Source organism: Pleurodeles waltl, chromosome 12 (assembly GCF_031143425.1).
Source record: "Pleurodeles waltl isolate 20211129_DDA chromosome 12, aPleWal1.hap1.20221129, whole genome shotgun sequence".
In the NCBI taxonomy this organism is placed as follows: Eukaryota; Metazoa; Chordata; class Amphibia; order Caudata; family Salamandridae; genus Pleurodeles; species Pleurodeles waltl.
In genome coordinates, this window is record NC_090451.1 from 91,665,384 (window position 1) to 91,683,214 (window position 17,831).

The window sequence follows — 17,831 nt, forward strand, 5'->3', positions numbered from 1 at the left end:
TAACATGCAGTTTATGGACATAGAGGTGCCTTGACTGAATGGCAGTAGCTCATTCTGTTGTGAACAGATCTAGTAGAGGGTGTACTACTGGAATAACTTCAATGAATGAAAATATGCGGGTGAGAATAGTCTTACATCTTGACATACCTGTATAAGTTATTTCTGCATATAGTGGTAGTCGGTATTTTGGATATGACATCTTTATAGGTTGATATTTTTGGTGTCAGTACTCTGACATAGGCTCCTAATAGAGATGTTGTGCATCACTGTTTTTTTTACTGATATTACATCCATTCTTACATATAGAGAAATATGAGCAGTTTGTAGTTGGATCAATTTTGATTCTTGGTATAATTTCGCAGTGTGAAAAAACATGGTAGAAGCTTTAAGAAAAAATGGCATGCAGTCTACTATACATGCAAAGTATTGAGCTAAAAGTGATGACATTGGACCCCTCTTTTTCCGTAGATACGGACGAATGCTCCATTGGTAACCCATGTGGAAATGGAACCTGTACCAACGTGGTTGGTGGATTCGAATGTGCATGTGATGAAGGATTTGAGCCTGGCCCCATGATGACTTGTGAAGGTAAGCCAATTATCAGGTAACTGAGCTCTTGCTTCACAGCCAGAGTAGATAAGACTGAATGAGACGTCCAGTAGGTATCCCACAAACAAATAGTATTGGGTAGAAAAAAAGGAGCAGCTGCATTTGGTCTCTGCCCTTGACTATTATGTATTGTGGAGACAATAAATCAGAATTAGTTACTTTTACATCTTTCTACAAAAAAAACAAAAATGTTGATTAATTATTCCTTTTTATTTCAGAATGGGGTACCAAAGTGACAGATGGGCTGCCTTTTCATACTTAAAAGAATAGAGGAAAGACGCTATTTTGAGTTATGATAAGATTTGTATTATTAAAGCTCTTCCTTGCCAGAAAGTGTAGCTGACTATAAGAAAAAATATTTACACAAGAATCAACAGATATTAATGTGGTTGGTCAAGCATTAACCATGATTAAAGAAGAAGTCCAAACTCTTGAAAAAGGTACTAATGCTTGAAAATATCCCCACCCCAGATTTGAGGATCATGACTTCTGCCTCATAATTCCCATCTTCTGGCACAATGCCTCAGCCCGTGTTTGGCTGTTTGAAAACCCCACCTAACCATGTCATGACTTGCCATGCAAAGTCACAGAAAGAGACATGATCTTTGAGCTCCTGATACAAGAGGCAAGATTTAATGATAGAAAACCTGATTTTAGATTTAAACAGCAAGCAAGAAAATAAAAGATACTGGGTATCCAAAACAAACAGCAGAGATCAGACGCCTACTTGCAGGTCTCCGGTCGTGGGCTAATGGAGAACTTCGGGTTTTCACTGTTCTGGTTTGCCAGAGGTAAGGGCGACCCGTGTAACATAGGGCATTAATGATCATAAATAATCTTAGAAAGGGTGAAACTTATTTTTAAGTGTTTGCAAGGTTTGTAGGTGTTCTCCTTTTCACCATTATATCCTGCCCAGAACATGTCCTATCAAAATCTCCCCCTCCCAGTAAATATTTTAATTCAGTTCATTTGTACTTGCACATTACACCTTCCGAAACATGTGAAAAATAGGATCAGTTGCAAAGCTTCAAAAAATCCTGAAAACAGAATACATTGGAGTTTTGTTTAACATTTTAGAGTGTTTGTGGGTTTTAAGTTAGTAAACAGAGCTCAAGGTAATGCTGGCACAAATAATAACTTTCTTTAATATACTGTTGCAACTATTATAAAAACCTTTAAGTACATAAAAATTAGTCACTGGGGGTTTTCTCTTTCGTTGAATGTTTGATTTCACTGTGGCCTTGAAGATTTTGTCCCACGTGGTTTTCACAGCAATTCCTGACTCCACCACAGTGCTTATTTTGTTTGTATCATTGTTACAGTGGCGTAGCGGGGGGTGCAGGGGGGGCTGGCCGCACCGGGCGCAACATCTTGGAAGAGACTCGAGTGCTAAAATCCACGGGTTAGGGGGCGCAAATTACTTGCCTTGCCCCGGGTTAGGGGGCGCAAATTACTTGCCTTGCCCCGGGTGCTGACAACCCACGCTACGCCACTGCATTGTTATATTTAAGTTCAAGCAGTGTGTGGTTTGGAATTTGTCGTTGTTCACCATGACCCATTTTTCTTTGCCGAATAAAAAAAAGGCCCTATAAAAAAAAGATAAGCCGTCTCAAAGGGGATTAGAGGGTAAAATGGTCCTTGAAAATGCCTGGTCAGGAGGATGCATTGGGGTAAATCAGGACTTAATCTGAAGGAAGGTCTGACCAAGTGGGTCTTCCAATAAAGGGTAAAGTTAGTTGCAGCAGTGATATGGAGGCAAATCTGATGATAATCATGAATACAGCAAACCCAGTTGAGAACTTGGCACAAATGTAGGAGACTCAGTAAACAATTTGGTTCATCACTCTGGTCTCGCCCAAGTAAAAACAGCAACTAATTAAAACTTACACACATGCAAAATATGATGGAAACAGTTGGAAAGGCATACCACAGACTCCGATGCCACACTCATGCCAGCTTGTGCGCTACACATGTGCTAATTAGCAGCAATGAACTTTGTAATAGAGAAATCTTTGAGGCTAAAATGTGACCCATTTATAATAAACCCAAGCCTCATTTTAGATGCAAGGGTTTGCCTTGGTTTATTCATGTTGCATTTAGCTTGGTCCTCCAGGGCTTGTTGGGAAAGAGTAATGTCATAAGGGAATATTTTTCCCCTTACCGTCTAGTGATTATCTGGTGATAGTTCCAGAGGCTAGTCGAATGAGGGCATATATTGTCAGGCAATGTAAATGCCAGTGATTATAAGTAGTCAAAGAGAATTGCTTTACCTTTTAAACATTGGATGCTTTATGGTTCAAGGCTAGATACAGAACAAGGAAAGTGACAAAAAAAATCCTGACAAGCATTGGCAGAGCCAATAGATCTCGCCTATAAGTTTGTGTTTTAGTCATGTTGTACAACATGTTGGCTGCTGTTCAGCATGGCTAAAATTAAGTGGGGTGGGGTGGGGTGGGGTAGATTAGAGTGGGGTATACTGGTCTACAGTGGAATAGTGGAGATTGGAGGTAGAATGGAGTGGGGTAGATTGGTGTGGAGTGGAGTGGGGCTAGAGTGGGGTAGAATGGAGTGGGGCAGATTGGAGTGTGGGCGTGGGGTAGATTATATGGTAGGTTGGAGTGTGGTCAATTGAACTGGAGTAGATTGGGGTGGAGTGGGGTACCTGGGCTGGAGGGGGATAGATTGGACTGGAATATATTGAGGTAGATTGGAGTGGAAAGGGGTACATTGGGGAAGAGTGGAACACAGTGGATTTGGGTAGATGGGAGTGGTGTAGATTGAAGTGGGGTAGATTATAGTGGGTTAGATTAGAGTGGAGTGGGGTAGATTAGAGTGGGGTGGGTTAGCGTGGTGTGGGGTCGATTCGAGTGGAGAAGATTGGAGTGGAGTGGGGTAGATTAGGGTGGAGTGGGGTAGACTGGAGTGAGATAGATAGAAGTGATATAGAGTGCAGTTGATTGGAGTGGAGTGGATTGGATTGGAGTGGAGTAGGTTGGATTAGGGTTGGATAGAATGTTTGTGGAGTAGATTGGGATGGGGAGGGGTAGAGTTATGTGTGGTAGATTGGGTGTAGATTGGGTTATTGGAGTGGAGTGAAATAGACTGGAGTGGAGTAGATTGGGGTAGGTTGAATGGGGTAGATTGGAGTAGGGTAGGTTGGGGTGGAGTGGGGTAAGGTAGACTGGAGTGGGGTGAAGTGGGATGGATTTGGGTGAAATGGGTTGAAATTGACTGAAGTGGGGTACATTTGAGTGGCATGTGGTAGTACGAAGTGGGGTAGGATAGATTGGAGTGGAGTCGAGATTGGAGTACAGAGTGAGATAGGTTGGGTAAGAGTGGAGTGTAGTGGGGTAAATGAGGGTGGAGTGGGGTAGATTTGGTGGATTAGAGTATGGTAGATTGTACCACAGAGGGATGATTGGAGTGGGGTAGATTGGAGTAGAGTCGGGTGGATTGGAGTGGGGTAGGGTGGGGTAGAGTGTGTAGGGGTAAATTGCACTGGGGTGGGGTGGAGTGGGGTGAAGTGGTGGTAGACTCGGGTAGAGTAGATTATAGTGGAGAAGATTGTAGTGGGGTAGATTGGGATGGGGTATATTGGAGCAGGGTAGACTGGGATGCAGTGGGGTGAGGCAGATTGGAGGAGGGTGGGTTGGGGTAGAGTGGATTAGTTTGGAGTGTAGTGAGGTAGATTGAAGTGGAGTATGGTAGATTGGAGTGGGGTAGATTGGAGTGAAGTTTAGTGGGTTAGATTTGGGTAGAGTGGAGTGTAGTACAGTGAGGTGGAATAGACTATGGGAGTGGGGTAGATTAGAGTGGTGTGAGGCAGAGTGGAGTGAGGTAGAGTGGAGGATAGAGTAGGTTAGAGAGGGGTAGCATGGAGTAGATTGGAGTGGGGTACATTGGAGTAGGGTAGATTGGAGTGTGGAGTGGGGTAGATTAAATTGGGGTGGATCAGAGTAGAGTGGAGTGAGATATATTGGGGTAGATTGGAGCAGATTGGAGTGGGGGAGATTAGAGTGGATAGGAGTAGATTAGAGTGGGGTGGGGTAGACTGGAGTGGAGAGGAGTAGATTGGGTGGAGTGGAGTACATTGTGGAATGGGGTAGATTGAGCTGGGGTGGATCAGAGTAGAGTGGAGTGAGATATATTGGGGTAGATTGGAGCAGATTGGAGTGGGGTAGACAGGAGTGGAGTGGGGGAGATTGGAGTGGATAGGAGTAGATTAGAGTGGGGTGGGGTAGACTGGAGTGGAGAGGAGTAGATTGGAGTGGAGTGGGTAGATGAAGGCGTAGTGGGGTATATTAGGGTGGAATGGGGTAGACTGGAGTGGGATAGATTGGGCGGATTATGGTGGGGTAGAATTAAGTGAAGTGGGGTAGACTGGAGTGAAGTGGGGTAGATTGGAGTGAAATAGAGAGGAGTGTAATAATTTGAAGTGGGGTAGATTGGAGTGTGGCAGATTGGAGTTAGGTAGTTTAGGGTGGAATGGGATATGGTAGATTGGAGTGCATTCAGGCAGATTGACGTCGAGTGCGTTGGATTGAGGTATATTGGAGTGGGATGGATTGGGGTAGATTGGAGTGGATTGGAGTGGCGTGGGTTAGACTGGGGTAGATAGGAGTAGATTTGAGTGGAGTGCAGCAGACTGGGGTGGAGTGGGGTAGTTTGAGTGGGGTAGGATTGACTAGATTAGACTGAGTGGAGTAGCGTAGCGTGCAGTATGCATGGTGTGATAACATACTGCCATTATAGAAACACATTTAATTTGAAATGACCATTACATCTGCACCAAAATACGGTTTTACTGCACATAAACTATAATGTGTGCAAATGTCATTACCTAGTGTATTGATTTGTTTTGATCGTATTCAAATATTTGTTTCCACCACACTTCAGAATTTCAAAGAAAATGAAATGTGCTTCTTTTGTACTAATTCTGATATATTCTGTCAAGCACAGTTAATTTTTTTGTTATATGCTAGAAAAGAAGAACATTTTACATGAGTGCTCAGCGGGATTGTCACATAAATTCTCTCACTTTGAAGTTAGAGAAGAAAAATAAAGACCAGGCTCCCTGGAAGAGAGAGCCTGGCATTTGACCCCCTGTCTTGAAATGCATAACAAATGTGACAAAATAAGAAGATTTAAAGATCTGTTTACAGAAAGTGAGTTTGTGGAACAACACAGTAAAAACGGTTTAGTCAACCGGAGGGACAAACTGAACCTGGAGAGCCTAAAGCAAATAAAGCCAGCAAATCAAAAGCCAGAAACTGTGAGTTACAACTGGTAATCAATAAGTGGAATGCATTTCTAAGTCAACTTTCTAAAAATCCCCACGATATCTTTAGTAAACCAGACAGATGCACTGTCTGGTAGGCTGCGACCTAAAAAACAAACATAGCAAATACTGCTTCAGGCACAGAGAATGTCATTCAATGGACACAGTGATTATCAGGCAAACTTGAAAGGATTGATGAAAGTTACAAATATGTTCCTAATGTCTCTCATAAGACTTGATTAAAAGTGCTCCAGAGGGATACATTTAATGTATCCCACTCAATACAATACAACACCCATGGTTTGGAATTTATTGTGTGTGATAAATTTCACCCTCTCTGACTTTCTGGGGAATAACATGCATATGTTGGGACTTCCTACATCACAAATCCACATGTTCTGGTAAATACCTGGGTGTATTCCCCTGTTAACGGAGAGTGCAAACTTTATCACACTTGGAATTTACTGAGTGCAATCAACATCACACCACTTATAATTATGATCACATCTTTTCAGATATCAACGAGTGCTCCCTGAACCCACTTCTCTGTGCCTTCCGTTGCATCAACACTTTTGGCAGCTATGAATGTACCTGTCCTTCCGGATACACCCTCAGAGATGACAGGAGGATGTGCAAAGGTAGGTGCGCAGCTCTCCACCATGACAGCTGTTTAGCTGGGCCTGGGAGAACTTAGTTTAACACTTTGTGATACACAGTTGCATTTTGTAAGCAATATTGCAGGGTTTTGAGTTCTCAGCATATGTCAAAGGCAGATTATCAACATCCACTAATGTACATTGATGGACCAGGGAATCAGAGTGTTAACAGGGAGGGGTGAGAGCACTTAGTACATTATTATTAGGGCTCCCGGTTTTAAGGTATTGATGTTTGTTAACATTTCTTTCTGTATTTATCCGTATTTATTTTTTGCTCATTTTATCTGTGTTTATCCATATTTATTTTTGTTGTAAGCAAAAGAAGACACTGCAGCTAGTATTTTTTCACATTTATTTAATTAGACAATGCACACTTGCACTAAGTTGTTATAGTTTTCTGCATATTTAAATATATGCCAAATTACGTAAACACAATATATTCACCTGAAAACTTTGCTATTGTAGTGCAAGCACATGTGCATTTCAAGAGACTTTGCAGACATTGAAGCTCACACTTATCTGCACCACCTTGAAACTCAGATTTGTATTGCCCCCATAGTGTGGGGCAGTGGTGGGCAAATGCTCATTTGTATTGTCACTGTAAGTGGAGAGGTGAGCGATCCTTCGCTCCTGATTCACACAGTGTGAATCAGGAGCGAAGGATCGCTCACCTCTCCACTTACAGTGACAGTACAAAAGCAGTGCTTAATTTGTAAATAAAGACATGCCAGTGCCCAAAGCCCTCCTCTTAAACGCGCAGCTGCTGCAAATAAATGTGTGAACACGGAAAACTGAGGCAGTGTAATCCTGAAGCCATCTAGGGCCTCTTCAATCCATATAAAGCCACTCCCTGCCACTTCAGCTCACTCTTGCAGCTTTCTGCTTTCTCACTTTGTGATGCTTTTTCATTTTTCTCCTTTTCCGTCTTTACCATATGTGTCTTGCTTGCACTAAATGCTTGAGGCAGAAAAATATGTGCCACACCGGAACCAACAAGCACAAATTAAGCACTGTACAAAAGATCATTTGCCCACCATTTCCCGCACTATTGAGGCAATAGAAATCAGAGTTTCAAGGCAGTGCAGAGAAGTGTGAATCACTGGGAATGGTGGACAAATGGTCTTTTGTACTGTCACTGTAACCGGAGAGGTAAGCGATCCTTCACTCCTGATTCACACAGTGTGAATCAGGAGCGCGGGATCGCTCACTTCTCCGCTTAGTGACAACAATACAGCAGTATTTTACCGTTTATATTTATAAATACAGACAAAGGAACAATAGATTTTCATCTGTATTTATATGTAAAAATCCATTTAAATGGAAAACCAGGAGCCTTTATTTTTATATTTATTTAGTCCACCATTTGCAAGGACATGGAACCCTAGCTGCAAAGCACATTGGGTAAATCAAAGAGAGTCGGGGCCAAGAACACTGGCAGGGTCATAATACCTATCAGACAATTCAGGAAGGGATATTGGAAACACAAGTTGGTCACAGTCGACAGGCTGTCCATATACCAAAGTAGTGTTATCAACCAATAATTTGATGAGCTCCATGTCTTACAAAACCGTAAAACAAGGAAAGGAATTCAACAGTAGCCATTATTTACCACTTTTAGTCATGACCAGGTCAGGTTCCAATAAGTGATGTGTAGACGTGATTTTTCCTTTTGTGTTCGGTTGCAGATTTGGACGAGTGCTCTGAAGGTCTCCACGACTGTGAGTCCCGTGGGATGGTATGCAAGAACCTGATTGGCACCTTCATGTGCATCTGCCCACTAGGGATGCAGCGCCGGCCTGATGGGGAAGGCTGCATTGGTAAGGATGTGATGTTTGGTCATAAGACATTGCAATGTAAACAATCACATAGTGTAGGTTATTCTGAAACTGAACTACCAACAGAAGTCTAACTATCAATTCTGACATTAGTTAAATGTACACTCTTCCTAACAAACACCACTTAGATCCGCTCAATGTAATTATTCAACGACGCATGCAAGCAGACAGAAAAGGAAGAAGAGCTAAAACTTTTGTCCAGAATAAAAAGGTAAGGTCCTCTCTTAAGACATGCAGTTGAACCTTTTCCATTATAGCACCAAGAAACTTTGGTGAAAAATTCCCCGAAGGCGTTCACATGTTCCCTCATTTTTGCTGGTTGTTAGTGCAGTTTAATAACAACAGTGAATAAAATGACACAATATAGCACTCCAAAACATCCAAACATAATTGTGATTTATGAATCCATAAATTTAAAGTCAGAATTCCCATAATCAGAGACATTAAATATGATAAGATAGAAAATAATGATTAGAAATTGTATAGATTCCAAGGCAACCAATGTAGATTAGAACATTGGAATGTTGGTAGCTCCATTGAAAACAATGGAGTGCTGCGGGCTTTTACTGGCCGGTAAAAGCCCGCAGCGCCAACATTCCAATGTTCTCTTTGTTCACAGCAACAGTTGTGAACAAAGCCTCACGGAGCCCGAGGGGATTTTAATCCCCTCGGGCTCCGTGAACATTTTTTTTTTTTAATAGAACATTCTGCCCTGAGTGGCAGAATGTTCTAATAGCCTTAGAACCCGCCGTAGCGGGCTCTACCGGCTATTAAAGTCCCTCTCCCTTGTTAAATGCGCTCGCCTTCGGCTCGGGCATTTAACGCGGGGAGCGAGCCTTTAATAGCCGGTAGAGCCCGCTATGGCGGGTTCTAAGGCTATATTGTAGATCTGTGGAAGTCCTTGATAAACGGTAATGGACCGTGGGAATTGCTGTTTCAAATGGCTCTCATTGTAGGCAGGTCATTACTAAAATCCTAATCGAATTCCTCTACTGTGAGGAATTTAGGTGGTAGGGAAATAATCCCTACTATTAATGTAATTCAAAGTGGTCATCTTTGTTCTCATTCGGCAATCTGAAAACTGAGTACTGTTATGTGAATAATTTGTTTCCCAAATCAATTGCAATTGGCTTTGCACATACTATGATTTTAGTTTTATCACTGAGGAAAGTACTTTTTATTGAGAGTGATATTCCATTCAAAGCTTATTTGAGGATGCCTCTAATACTGTTCTCAGAATTACTAATCCATTTCCGATGATATGTTTTCATTTGACTGCAACTCTCTTTTTCATTCGCAGTTTCTTCCTTTTATGGCCTTAGTTAATTAAGGCTGTATACGCTTTAGAAAATCTCTATTTTCTTTCTCAGTTTCCCTCAGTTTCTAAATTTTATTCCTGTATTTTTAAACTGTTTTCTAGACAGCCTAATACGCTCCGCAATAAAACGTGCAAGTAAGCAAATGCAAATAAATAAAATACAGTAAAAAAAAGAAAAAGCCACTGTGCATGTTAAATATAAACCTGAGAAGACATAAAGAATGCCATAATGATTTTATAATTCATTTATAGCCATTAAAATGTGGTAACCTTAATGCTGTTATCTCCACAGATGAAAATGAGTGCCGTACCAAACCTGGCATTTGCCAAAATGGCCGCTGCGTGAATGCTGTGGGAAGCTACAGATGTGACTGCAATGAAGGATTCCAAGTCAGCCCCACTGGCACAGAGTGCATTGGTAGGTCATCTCCGAGACTCCATGTAAGGAAATGCCTCCTTGGCATGGTTGCCCCCTGACTTTTTGCCTTTGCTGATGCTATGTTTACAATTGAAAGTGTGCTGAGGCCTGCTAACCAGGCCCCAGCACCAGTGTTCTTTCCCTAACCTGTACTTTTGTATCCACAATTGGCAGACCCTGGCATCCAGATAAGTCCCTTGTAACTGGTACTCCTAGTACCAAGGGCCCTGATGCCAAGGAAGGTCTCTAAGGGCTGCAGCATGTCTTATGCCACCCTGGAGACCTCTCACTCAGCACAGGCACACTGCTTGCCAGCTTGTGTGTGCTAGTGAGGACAAAACGAGTAAGTCGACATGGCACTCCCCTCAGGGTGCCATGTCAGCCTCTCACTGCCTATGCCGTATAGGTAAGACACCCCTCTAGCAGGCCTTACAGCCCTAAGGCAGGGTGCACTATACCATAGGTGAGGGTACCAGTGCATGAGCATGGTACCCCTACAGTGTCTAAACAAAACCTTAGACATTGTAAGTGCAGGGTAGCCATAAGAGTATATGGTCTGGGAGTCTGTTTTACACGGACTCCACAGCACCATAATGGCTACACTGAAAACTGGGAAGTTTGGTATCAAACTTCTCAGCACAATAAATGCACACTGATGCCAGTGTACATTTTATTGTAAAATACACCACAGAGGGCACCTTAGAGGTGCCCCCTGAAACTTAACCGACTATCTGTGTAGGCTGACTAGTTTTAGCAGCCTGCCACAAACCGAGACATGTTGCTGGCCCCATGGGGAGAGTGCCTTTGTCACTCTGAGGCCAGTAACAAAGCCTGCACTGGGTGGAGATGCTAACACCTCCCCCAGGCAGGAATTGTCACACCTGGCGGTGAGCCTCAAAGGCTCACCTCCTTTGTGCCAACCCAGCAGGACACTCCAGCTAGTGGAGTTGCCCGCCCCCTCCGGCCAGGCCCCACTTTTGGCGGCAAGGCCGGAGAAAATAATGAGAAAAACAAGGAGGAGTCACTGGCCAGTCAGGACAGCCCCTAAGGTGTCCTGAGCTGAAGTGACTCTAACTTTTAGAAATCCTCCATCTTGCAGATGGAGGATTCCCCCAATAGGGTTAGGATTGTGACCCCCTCCCCTTGGGAGGAGGAACAAAGAGGGTGTACCCACCCTCAGGGCTAGTAGCCATTGGCTACTAACCCCCCAGACCTAAAACACGCCCTTAAATTTAGTATTTAAGGGCTACCCTGAACCCTAGAAAATTAGATTCCTGCAACTACAAGAAGAAGGACTGCCCAGCTGAAAACCCCTGCAGCGGAAGACCAGAAGACGACAACTGCCTTGGCTCCAGAAACTCACCGGCCTGTCTCCTGCCTTCCAAAGATCCTGCTCCAGCGACGCCTTCCAAAGGGACCAGCGACCTCGACATCCTCTGAGGACTGCCCTTGCTTCGAAAAGACAAGAAACTCCCGAGGACAGCGGACCTGCTCCAAGAAAGGCTGCAACTTTGTTTCCAGCAGCCTTGAAAGAACCCTGCAAGCTCCCCGCAAGAAGCGTGAGACTTGCAACACTGCACCCGGCGACCCCGACTCGGCTGGTGGCGATCCAACACCTCAGGAGGGACCCCAGGACTACTCTAAGACTGTGGGTACAAAAACCTGTCCCCCCTGAACCCCCACAGCGCCGCCTGCAGAGGGAATCCCGAGGCTTCCCCTGACCGCGACTCTTTGAATCCAAAGTCCCGACACCTGGGAGAGACCCTGCACCCGCAGCCCCCAGGACCTGAAGGACCGGACTTTCACTGGAGGAGTGACCCCCAGGAGTCCCTCTCCCTTGACCAAGTGGAGGTTTCCCCGAGGAACCCCCCCCCTTGCCTGCCTGCAGCGCTGAAGAGATCCCTAGATCTCCCATTGACTTCCATTACAAACCCGACGCTTGTTTCTACCCTGCACCCGGCCGCCCCCGCGCTGCTGAGGGTGAAATTTCTGTGTGGGCTTGTGTCCCCCCCGGTGCCCCACAAAACCCCCCTGGTCTGCCCTCCGAAGACGCGGGTACTTACCTGCAAGCAGACCGGAACCGGGGCACCCCCTTCTCTCCATTCTAGCCTATGTGTTTTGGGCACCACTTTGAACTCTGCACCTGACCGGCCCTGAGCTGCTGGTGTGGTGACTTTGGGGTTGCTCTGAACCCCCAACGGTGGGCTACCTTGGACCAAGAACTAAGCCCTGTAAGTGTCTTACTTACCTGGTTAACCTAACAAATACTTACCTCCCCTAGGAACTGTGAAAATTGCACTAAGTGTCCACTTTTAAAACAGCTATTTGTGAATAACTTGAAAAGTATACATGCAATTTTGATGATTTGAAGTTCCTAAAGTACTTACCTGCAATACCTTTCGAATGAGATATTACAGGTAGAATTTGAACCTGTGGTTCTTAAAATAAACTAAGAAAAGATATTTTTCTATATAAAAACCTATTGGCTGGATTTGTCTCTGAGTGTGTGTACCTCATTTATTGTCTATGTGTATGTACAACAAATGCTTAACACTACTCCTTGGATAAGCCTACTGCTCGACCACACTACCACAAAATAGAGCATTAGTATTATCTATTTTTACCACTATTTTACCTCTAAGGGGAACCCTTGGACTCTGTGCATGCTATTCCTTACTTTGAAATAGCACATACAGAGCCAACTTCCTACATTGGTGGATCAGCGGTGGGGTACAAGACTTTGCATTTGCTGGACTACTCAGCCAATACCTGATCACACGACAAATTCCAAAATTGTCATTAGAAATTGATTTTTGCAATTTGAAAAGTTTTCTAAATTCTTAAAAGACCTGCTAGGGCCTTGTGTTAGATCCTGTTTAGCATTTCTTTTAGAGTTTAAAAGTTTGTAAAAGTTTGAATTAGATTCTAGAACCAGTTGTAGATTCTTTAAAAGTATTCCAACTTTTAGAAGCAAAATGTCTAGCAAGGATGTGACTGTGGTGGAACTCGACACCACACCTTACCTCCATCTTAAGATGAGGGAGCTAAGGTCACTCTGTAAAATAAAGAAAATAACAATGGGCCCCAAACCTACCAAAATACAGCTCCAGGAGCTTTTGGCAGAGTTTGAAAAGGCCAACCCCTCTGAGGGTGGCAACTCAGAGGAAGAGGATAGTGACTTGGAGGAAAATTCCCCCCTACCAGTCCTATCTAGGGAGAACAGGGTCTCTCAAACCCTGACTCCAAAAATAATAGTCAGAGATGCTGGTTCCCTCACAGGAGAGACCAACACCTCTGAAATCACTGAGGATAACTCCAGTGAAGAGGACATCCAGTTAGCCAGGATGGCCAAAAGATTGGCTTTGGAAAGACAGATCCTAGCCATAGAGAGGGAAAGACAAGAGATGGGCCTAGGACCCATCAATGGTGGCAGCAACATAAATAGGGTCAGAGATTCTCCTGACATGTTGAAAATCCCTAAAGGGATTGTAACTAAATATGAAGATGGTGATGACATCACCAAATGGTTCACAGCTTTTGAGAGGGCTTGTGTAACCAGAAAAGTGAACAGATCTCACTGGGGTGCTCTCCTTTGGGAAATGTTCACAGGAAAGTGTAGGGATAGACTCCTCACACTCTCTGGACAAGATGCAGAATCTTATGACCTCATGAAGGGTACCCTGATTGAGGGCTTTGGATTCTCCACTGAGGAGTATAGGATTAGATTCAGGGGGGCTCAAAAATCCTCGAGCCAGACCTGGGTTGACTTTGTAGACTACTCAGTGAAAACACTAGATGGTTGGATTCAAGGCAGTGGTGTAAGTAATTATGATGGGCTGTACAATTTATTTGTGAAAGAACACCTGTTAAGTAATTGTTTCAATGATAAACTGCATCAGCATCTGGTAGACCTAGGACCAATTTCTCCCCAAGAATTGGGAAAGAAGGCGGACCATTGGGTCAAGACAAGGGTGTCCAAGACTTCAACAGGGGGTGACCAAAAGAAAGGGGTCACAAAGACTCCCCAGGGGAAGGGTGATGAGACAACCAAAACTAAAAATAGTAAAGAGTCTTCTACAGGCCCCCAAAAACCTGCACAGGAGGGTGGGCCCAGAGCCTCTTCACAAAACAATGGGTACAAGGGTAAAAACTTTGATCCCAAAAAGGCCTGGTGTCATAGCTGTAAACAGCATGGACACCAAACTGGAGACAAGGCCTGTCCCAAGAAAGGTTCCACTCCAAACTCCCATCCAGGTAACACTGGTATGGCTAGTCTCCAAGTGGGATCAACAGTGTGCCCAGAGCAAATCAGGGTCCACACTGAAGCTACTCTAGTTTCTGAGGGTGGGGTGGATTTAGCCACACTAGCTGTCTGGCCGCCTAACATGCAAAAATACAGACAGCAACTCTTAATTAATGGGACTAGAATAGAGGGCCTGAGGGATACAGGTGCCAGTGTCACCATGGTGACAGAGAAACTGGTTTCCCCTGGCCAATACCTGACTGGAAAAACTTACACAGTCACCAACGCTGACAATCAGAGAAAAGTACATCCCATGGCAATGGTTACTTTAGAATGGGGAGGGGTCAATGGCCTGAAACAGGTGGTGGTCTCCTCAAATATCCCAGTAGACTGTCTGCTTGGAAATGACCTGGAGTCCTCAGCATGGGCTGAGGTAGAACTAAAAACCCATGCAGCAATGCTGGGTATCCCTGAACTGGTGTGTGTGAAAACAAGAGCACAGTGCAAGGCACAGGGTGAACAAGTAGAGCTGGAGTCTGGAAGAAGGGCCCAGCCTACCAAGAGAACAGGAAAGTCAGCTGGGAAACCAACTGCAACACAGCAAAAGAAAGGGAACCTCTCTTCTCAGGAAGAAGTTCTGCCCTCTGAGGGAACTGAGCCTTTGGAGCTTGAACCTTATCAGGTTGAGCTCTTAGGCCCAGGGGGACCCTCAAGGGAGGAGCTGTGTAAGGGACAAGAAACCTGTCCCTCTCTTGAAGGCCTTAGGCAGCAAGCTGCTGAAGAGTCCCAAGGCAAGAAAAATGGAACGCATAGGGTCTATTGGGAAGATGGACTCCTGTACACTGAGGCCAGAGACCCCAAACCTGGTGCCACTAGGAGAGTGGTAGTGCCTCAGCTGTTCAGGAAGTTCATCCTAACATTGGCCCATGACATTCCCCTTGCTGGACATTTGGGACAAACCAAGACGTGGGAGAGGTTAGTCAACCACTTCTACTGGCCCAATATGTCCAACATGGTTAAGGAGTTTTGCCTCTCCTGCCCCACCTGTCAAGCCAGTGGTAAGACAGGTGGGCACCCAAAGGCCCCCCTCATTCCACTTCCAGTGGTGGGGGTGCCCTTTGAAAGAGTGGGTGTGGACATAGTTGGTCCACTAGAACCTCCCACAGCCTCAGGAAATATGTATATCCTGGTAGTAGTGGATCATGCTACCAGGTATCCTGAAGCTATTCCCCTTAGGTCGACTACTGCCCCTGCAGTAGCCAAGGCCCTCATTGGTATCTTTACCAGAGTGGGTTTCCCTAAGGAGGTGGTGTCTGACAGAGGTACCAACTTCATGTCAGCATACCTAAAGCACATGTGGAATGAGTGTGGAGTGACTTATAAATTCACTACACCATACCATCCACAAACTAATGGCTTGGTTGAGAGATTCAACAAGACATTAAAAGGCATGATCATGGGGCTCCCAGAAAAACTCAAAAGGAGATGGGATGTCCTCTTGCCATGTCTGCTTTTCGCTTACAGAGAGGTGCCACAGAAGGGAGTAGGATTCTCACCCTTTGAACTTCTGTTTGGTCATCCTGTAAGGGGACCACTTGCCCTTGTTAAAGAAGGCTGGGAGAGACCTCTCCATGAGCCTAAACAGGACATAGTGGACTATGTACTTGGCCTTCGCTCTAGAATGGCAGAGTACATGGAAAAGGCAACCAAAAACCTTGAGGCCAGCCAACAGCTCCAGAAGTTTTGGTATGACCAAAAGGCTGCACTGATTGAGTTCCAACCAGGGCAGAAAGTCTGGGTTCTGGAGCCTGTGGCTCCCAGGGCACTCCAGGACAAATGGAGTGGCCCTTACCCAGTACTAGAAAGGAAGAGTCAGGTCACCTACCTGGTGGACCTGGGCACAAGCAGGAGCCCCAAGAGGGTGATCCATGTGAACCGCCTTAAGCTCTTCCATGACAGGGCTGATGTGAATCTGTTGATGGTAACAGATGAGGATCAGGAGGCAGAGAGTGAACCTCTCCCTGATCTTCTGTCATCAGACCCAAAAGATGGCACAGTAGATGGAGTGATCTACTCAGACACCCTCTCTGGCCAACAGCAAGCTGATTGTAGGAGAGTCCTACAACAGTTTCCTGAACTCTTCTCCTTAACCCCTGGTCAGACACACCTGTGTACCCATGATGTGGACACAGGAGACAGCATGCCTGTCAAGAACAAAATCTTTAGACAGTCCGACCATGTTAAGGAAAGCATCAAGGTGGAAGTCCACAAGATGCTGGAATTGGGAGTAATTGAGCGCTCTGACAGCCCCTGGGCTAGCCCAGTGGTCTTAGTCCCCAAACCTCACACCAAAGATGGAAAGAAAGAGATGAGGTTTTGTGTGGACTACAGAGGGCTCAATTCTGTCACCAAGACAGATGCCCATCCAATTCCAAGAGCTGATGAGCTCATTGATAAATTAGGTGCTGCCAAATTTCTAAGTACCTTTGACTTGACAGCAGGGTACTGGCAAATAAAAATGGCACCTGGAGCCAAAGAAAAGACAGCATTCTCCACACCTGATGGGCATTATCAGTTTACTGTTATGCCCTTTGGTTTAAAGAATGCCCCTGCCACCTTCCAAAGGTTGGTGAATCAAGTCCTTGCTGGCTTGGAGTCCTTTAGCACAGCTTATCTTGATGATATTGCTGTCTTTAGCTCCACCTGGCAGGATCACCTGGTCCACCTGAGGAAGGTTTTGAAGGCTCTGCAATCTGCAGGCCTCTCTATCAAGGCATCCAAATGCCAGATAGGGCAGGGAACTGTGGTTTACTTGGGCCACCTTGTAGGTGGAGGCCAAGTTCAGCCACTCCAACCCAAGATCCAGACTATTCTGGACTGGGTAGCTCCAAAAACCCAGACTCAAGTCAGGGCATTCCTTGGCTTGACTGGGTATTACAGGAGGTTTGTGAAGGGATATGGATCCATTGTGACAGCCCTCACTGAACTCACCTCCAAGAAAATGCCCAAGAAAGTGAACTGGACTGTGGAATGCCAACAGGCCTTTGACACCCTGAAACAAGCAATGTGCTCAGCACCAGTTCTAAAAGCTCCAGATTATTCTAAGCAGTTCATTGTGCAGACTGATGCCTCTGAACATGGGATAGGGGCAGTTTTGTCCCAAACAAATGATGATGGCCTTGACCAGCCTGTTGCTTTCATTAGCAGGAGGTTACTCCCCAGGGAGCAGCGTTGGAGTGCCATTGAGAGGGAGGCCTTTGCTGTGGTTTGGTCCCTGAAGAAGCTGAGACCATACCTCTTTGGGACTCACTTCCTAGTTCAAACTGACCACAGACCTCTCAAATGGCTGATGCAAATGAAAGGTGAAAATCCTAAACTGTTGAGGTGGTCCATCTCCCTACAGGGAATGGACTTTATAGTGGAACACAGACCTGGGACTGCCCATGCCAATGCAGATGGCCTTTCCAGGTTCTT

The 17,831-nt window shown here is 45.0% G+C and overlaps 1 protein-coding gene across 1 annotated transcript in view; it reads left to right on the forward strand.

The window, feature by feature from the left end:
- The window catches only part of LOC138267693 (fibrillin-2-like), a 367,800-nt gene that overhangs the window by 319,162 nt on the left and 30,807 nt on the right, over positions 1-17,831 (forward strand). Inside the window, exons 52-55 of the mRNA XM_069216842.1 lie at positions 469-588; positions 6,403-6,525; positions 8,229-8,360; positions 9,989-10,114. Of these exons, the coding sequence (XP_069072943.1) occupies positions 469-588; positions 6,403-6,525; positions 8,229-8,360; positions 9,989-10,114 (501 nt within the window). The remainder of the gene's footprint in view (positions 1-468; positions 589-6,402; positions 6,526-8,228; positions 8,361-9,988; positions 10,115-17,831) is intronic.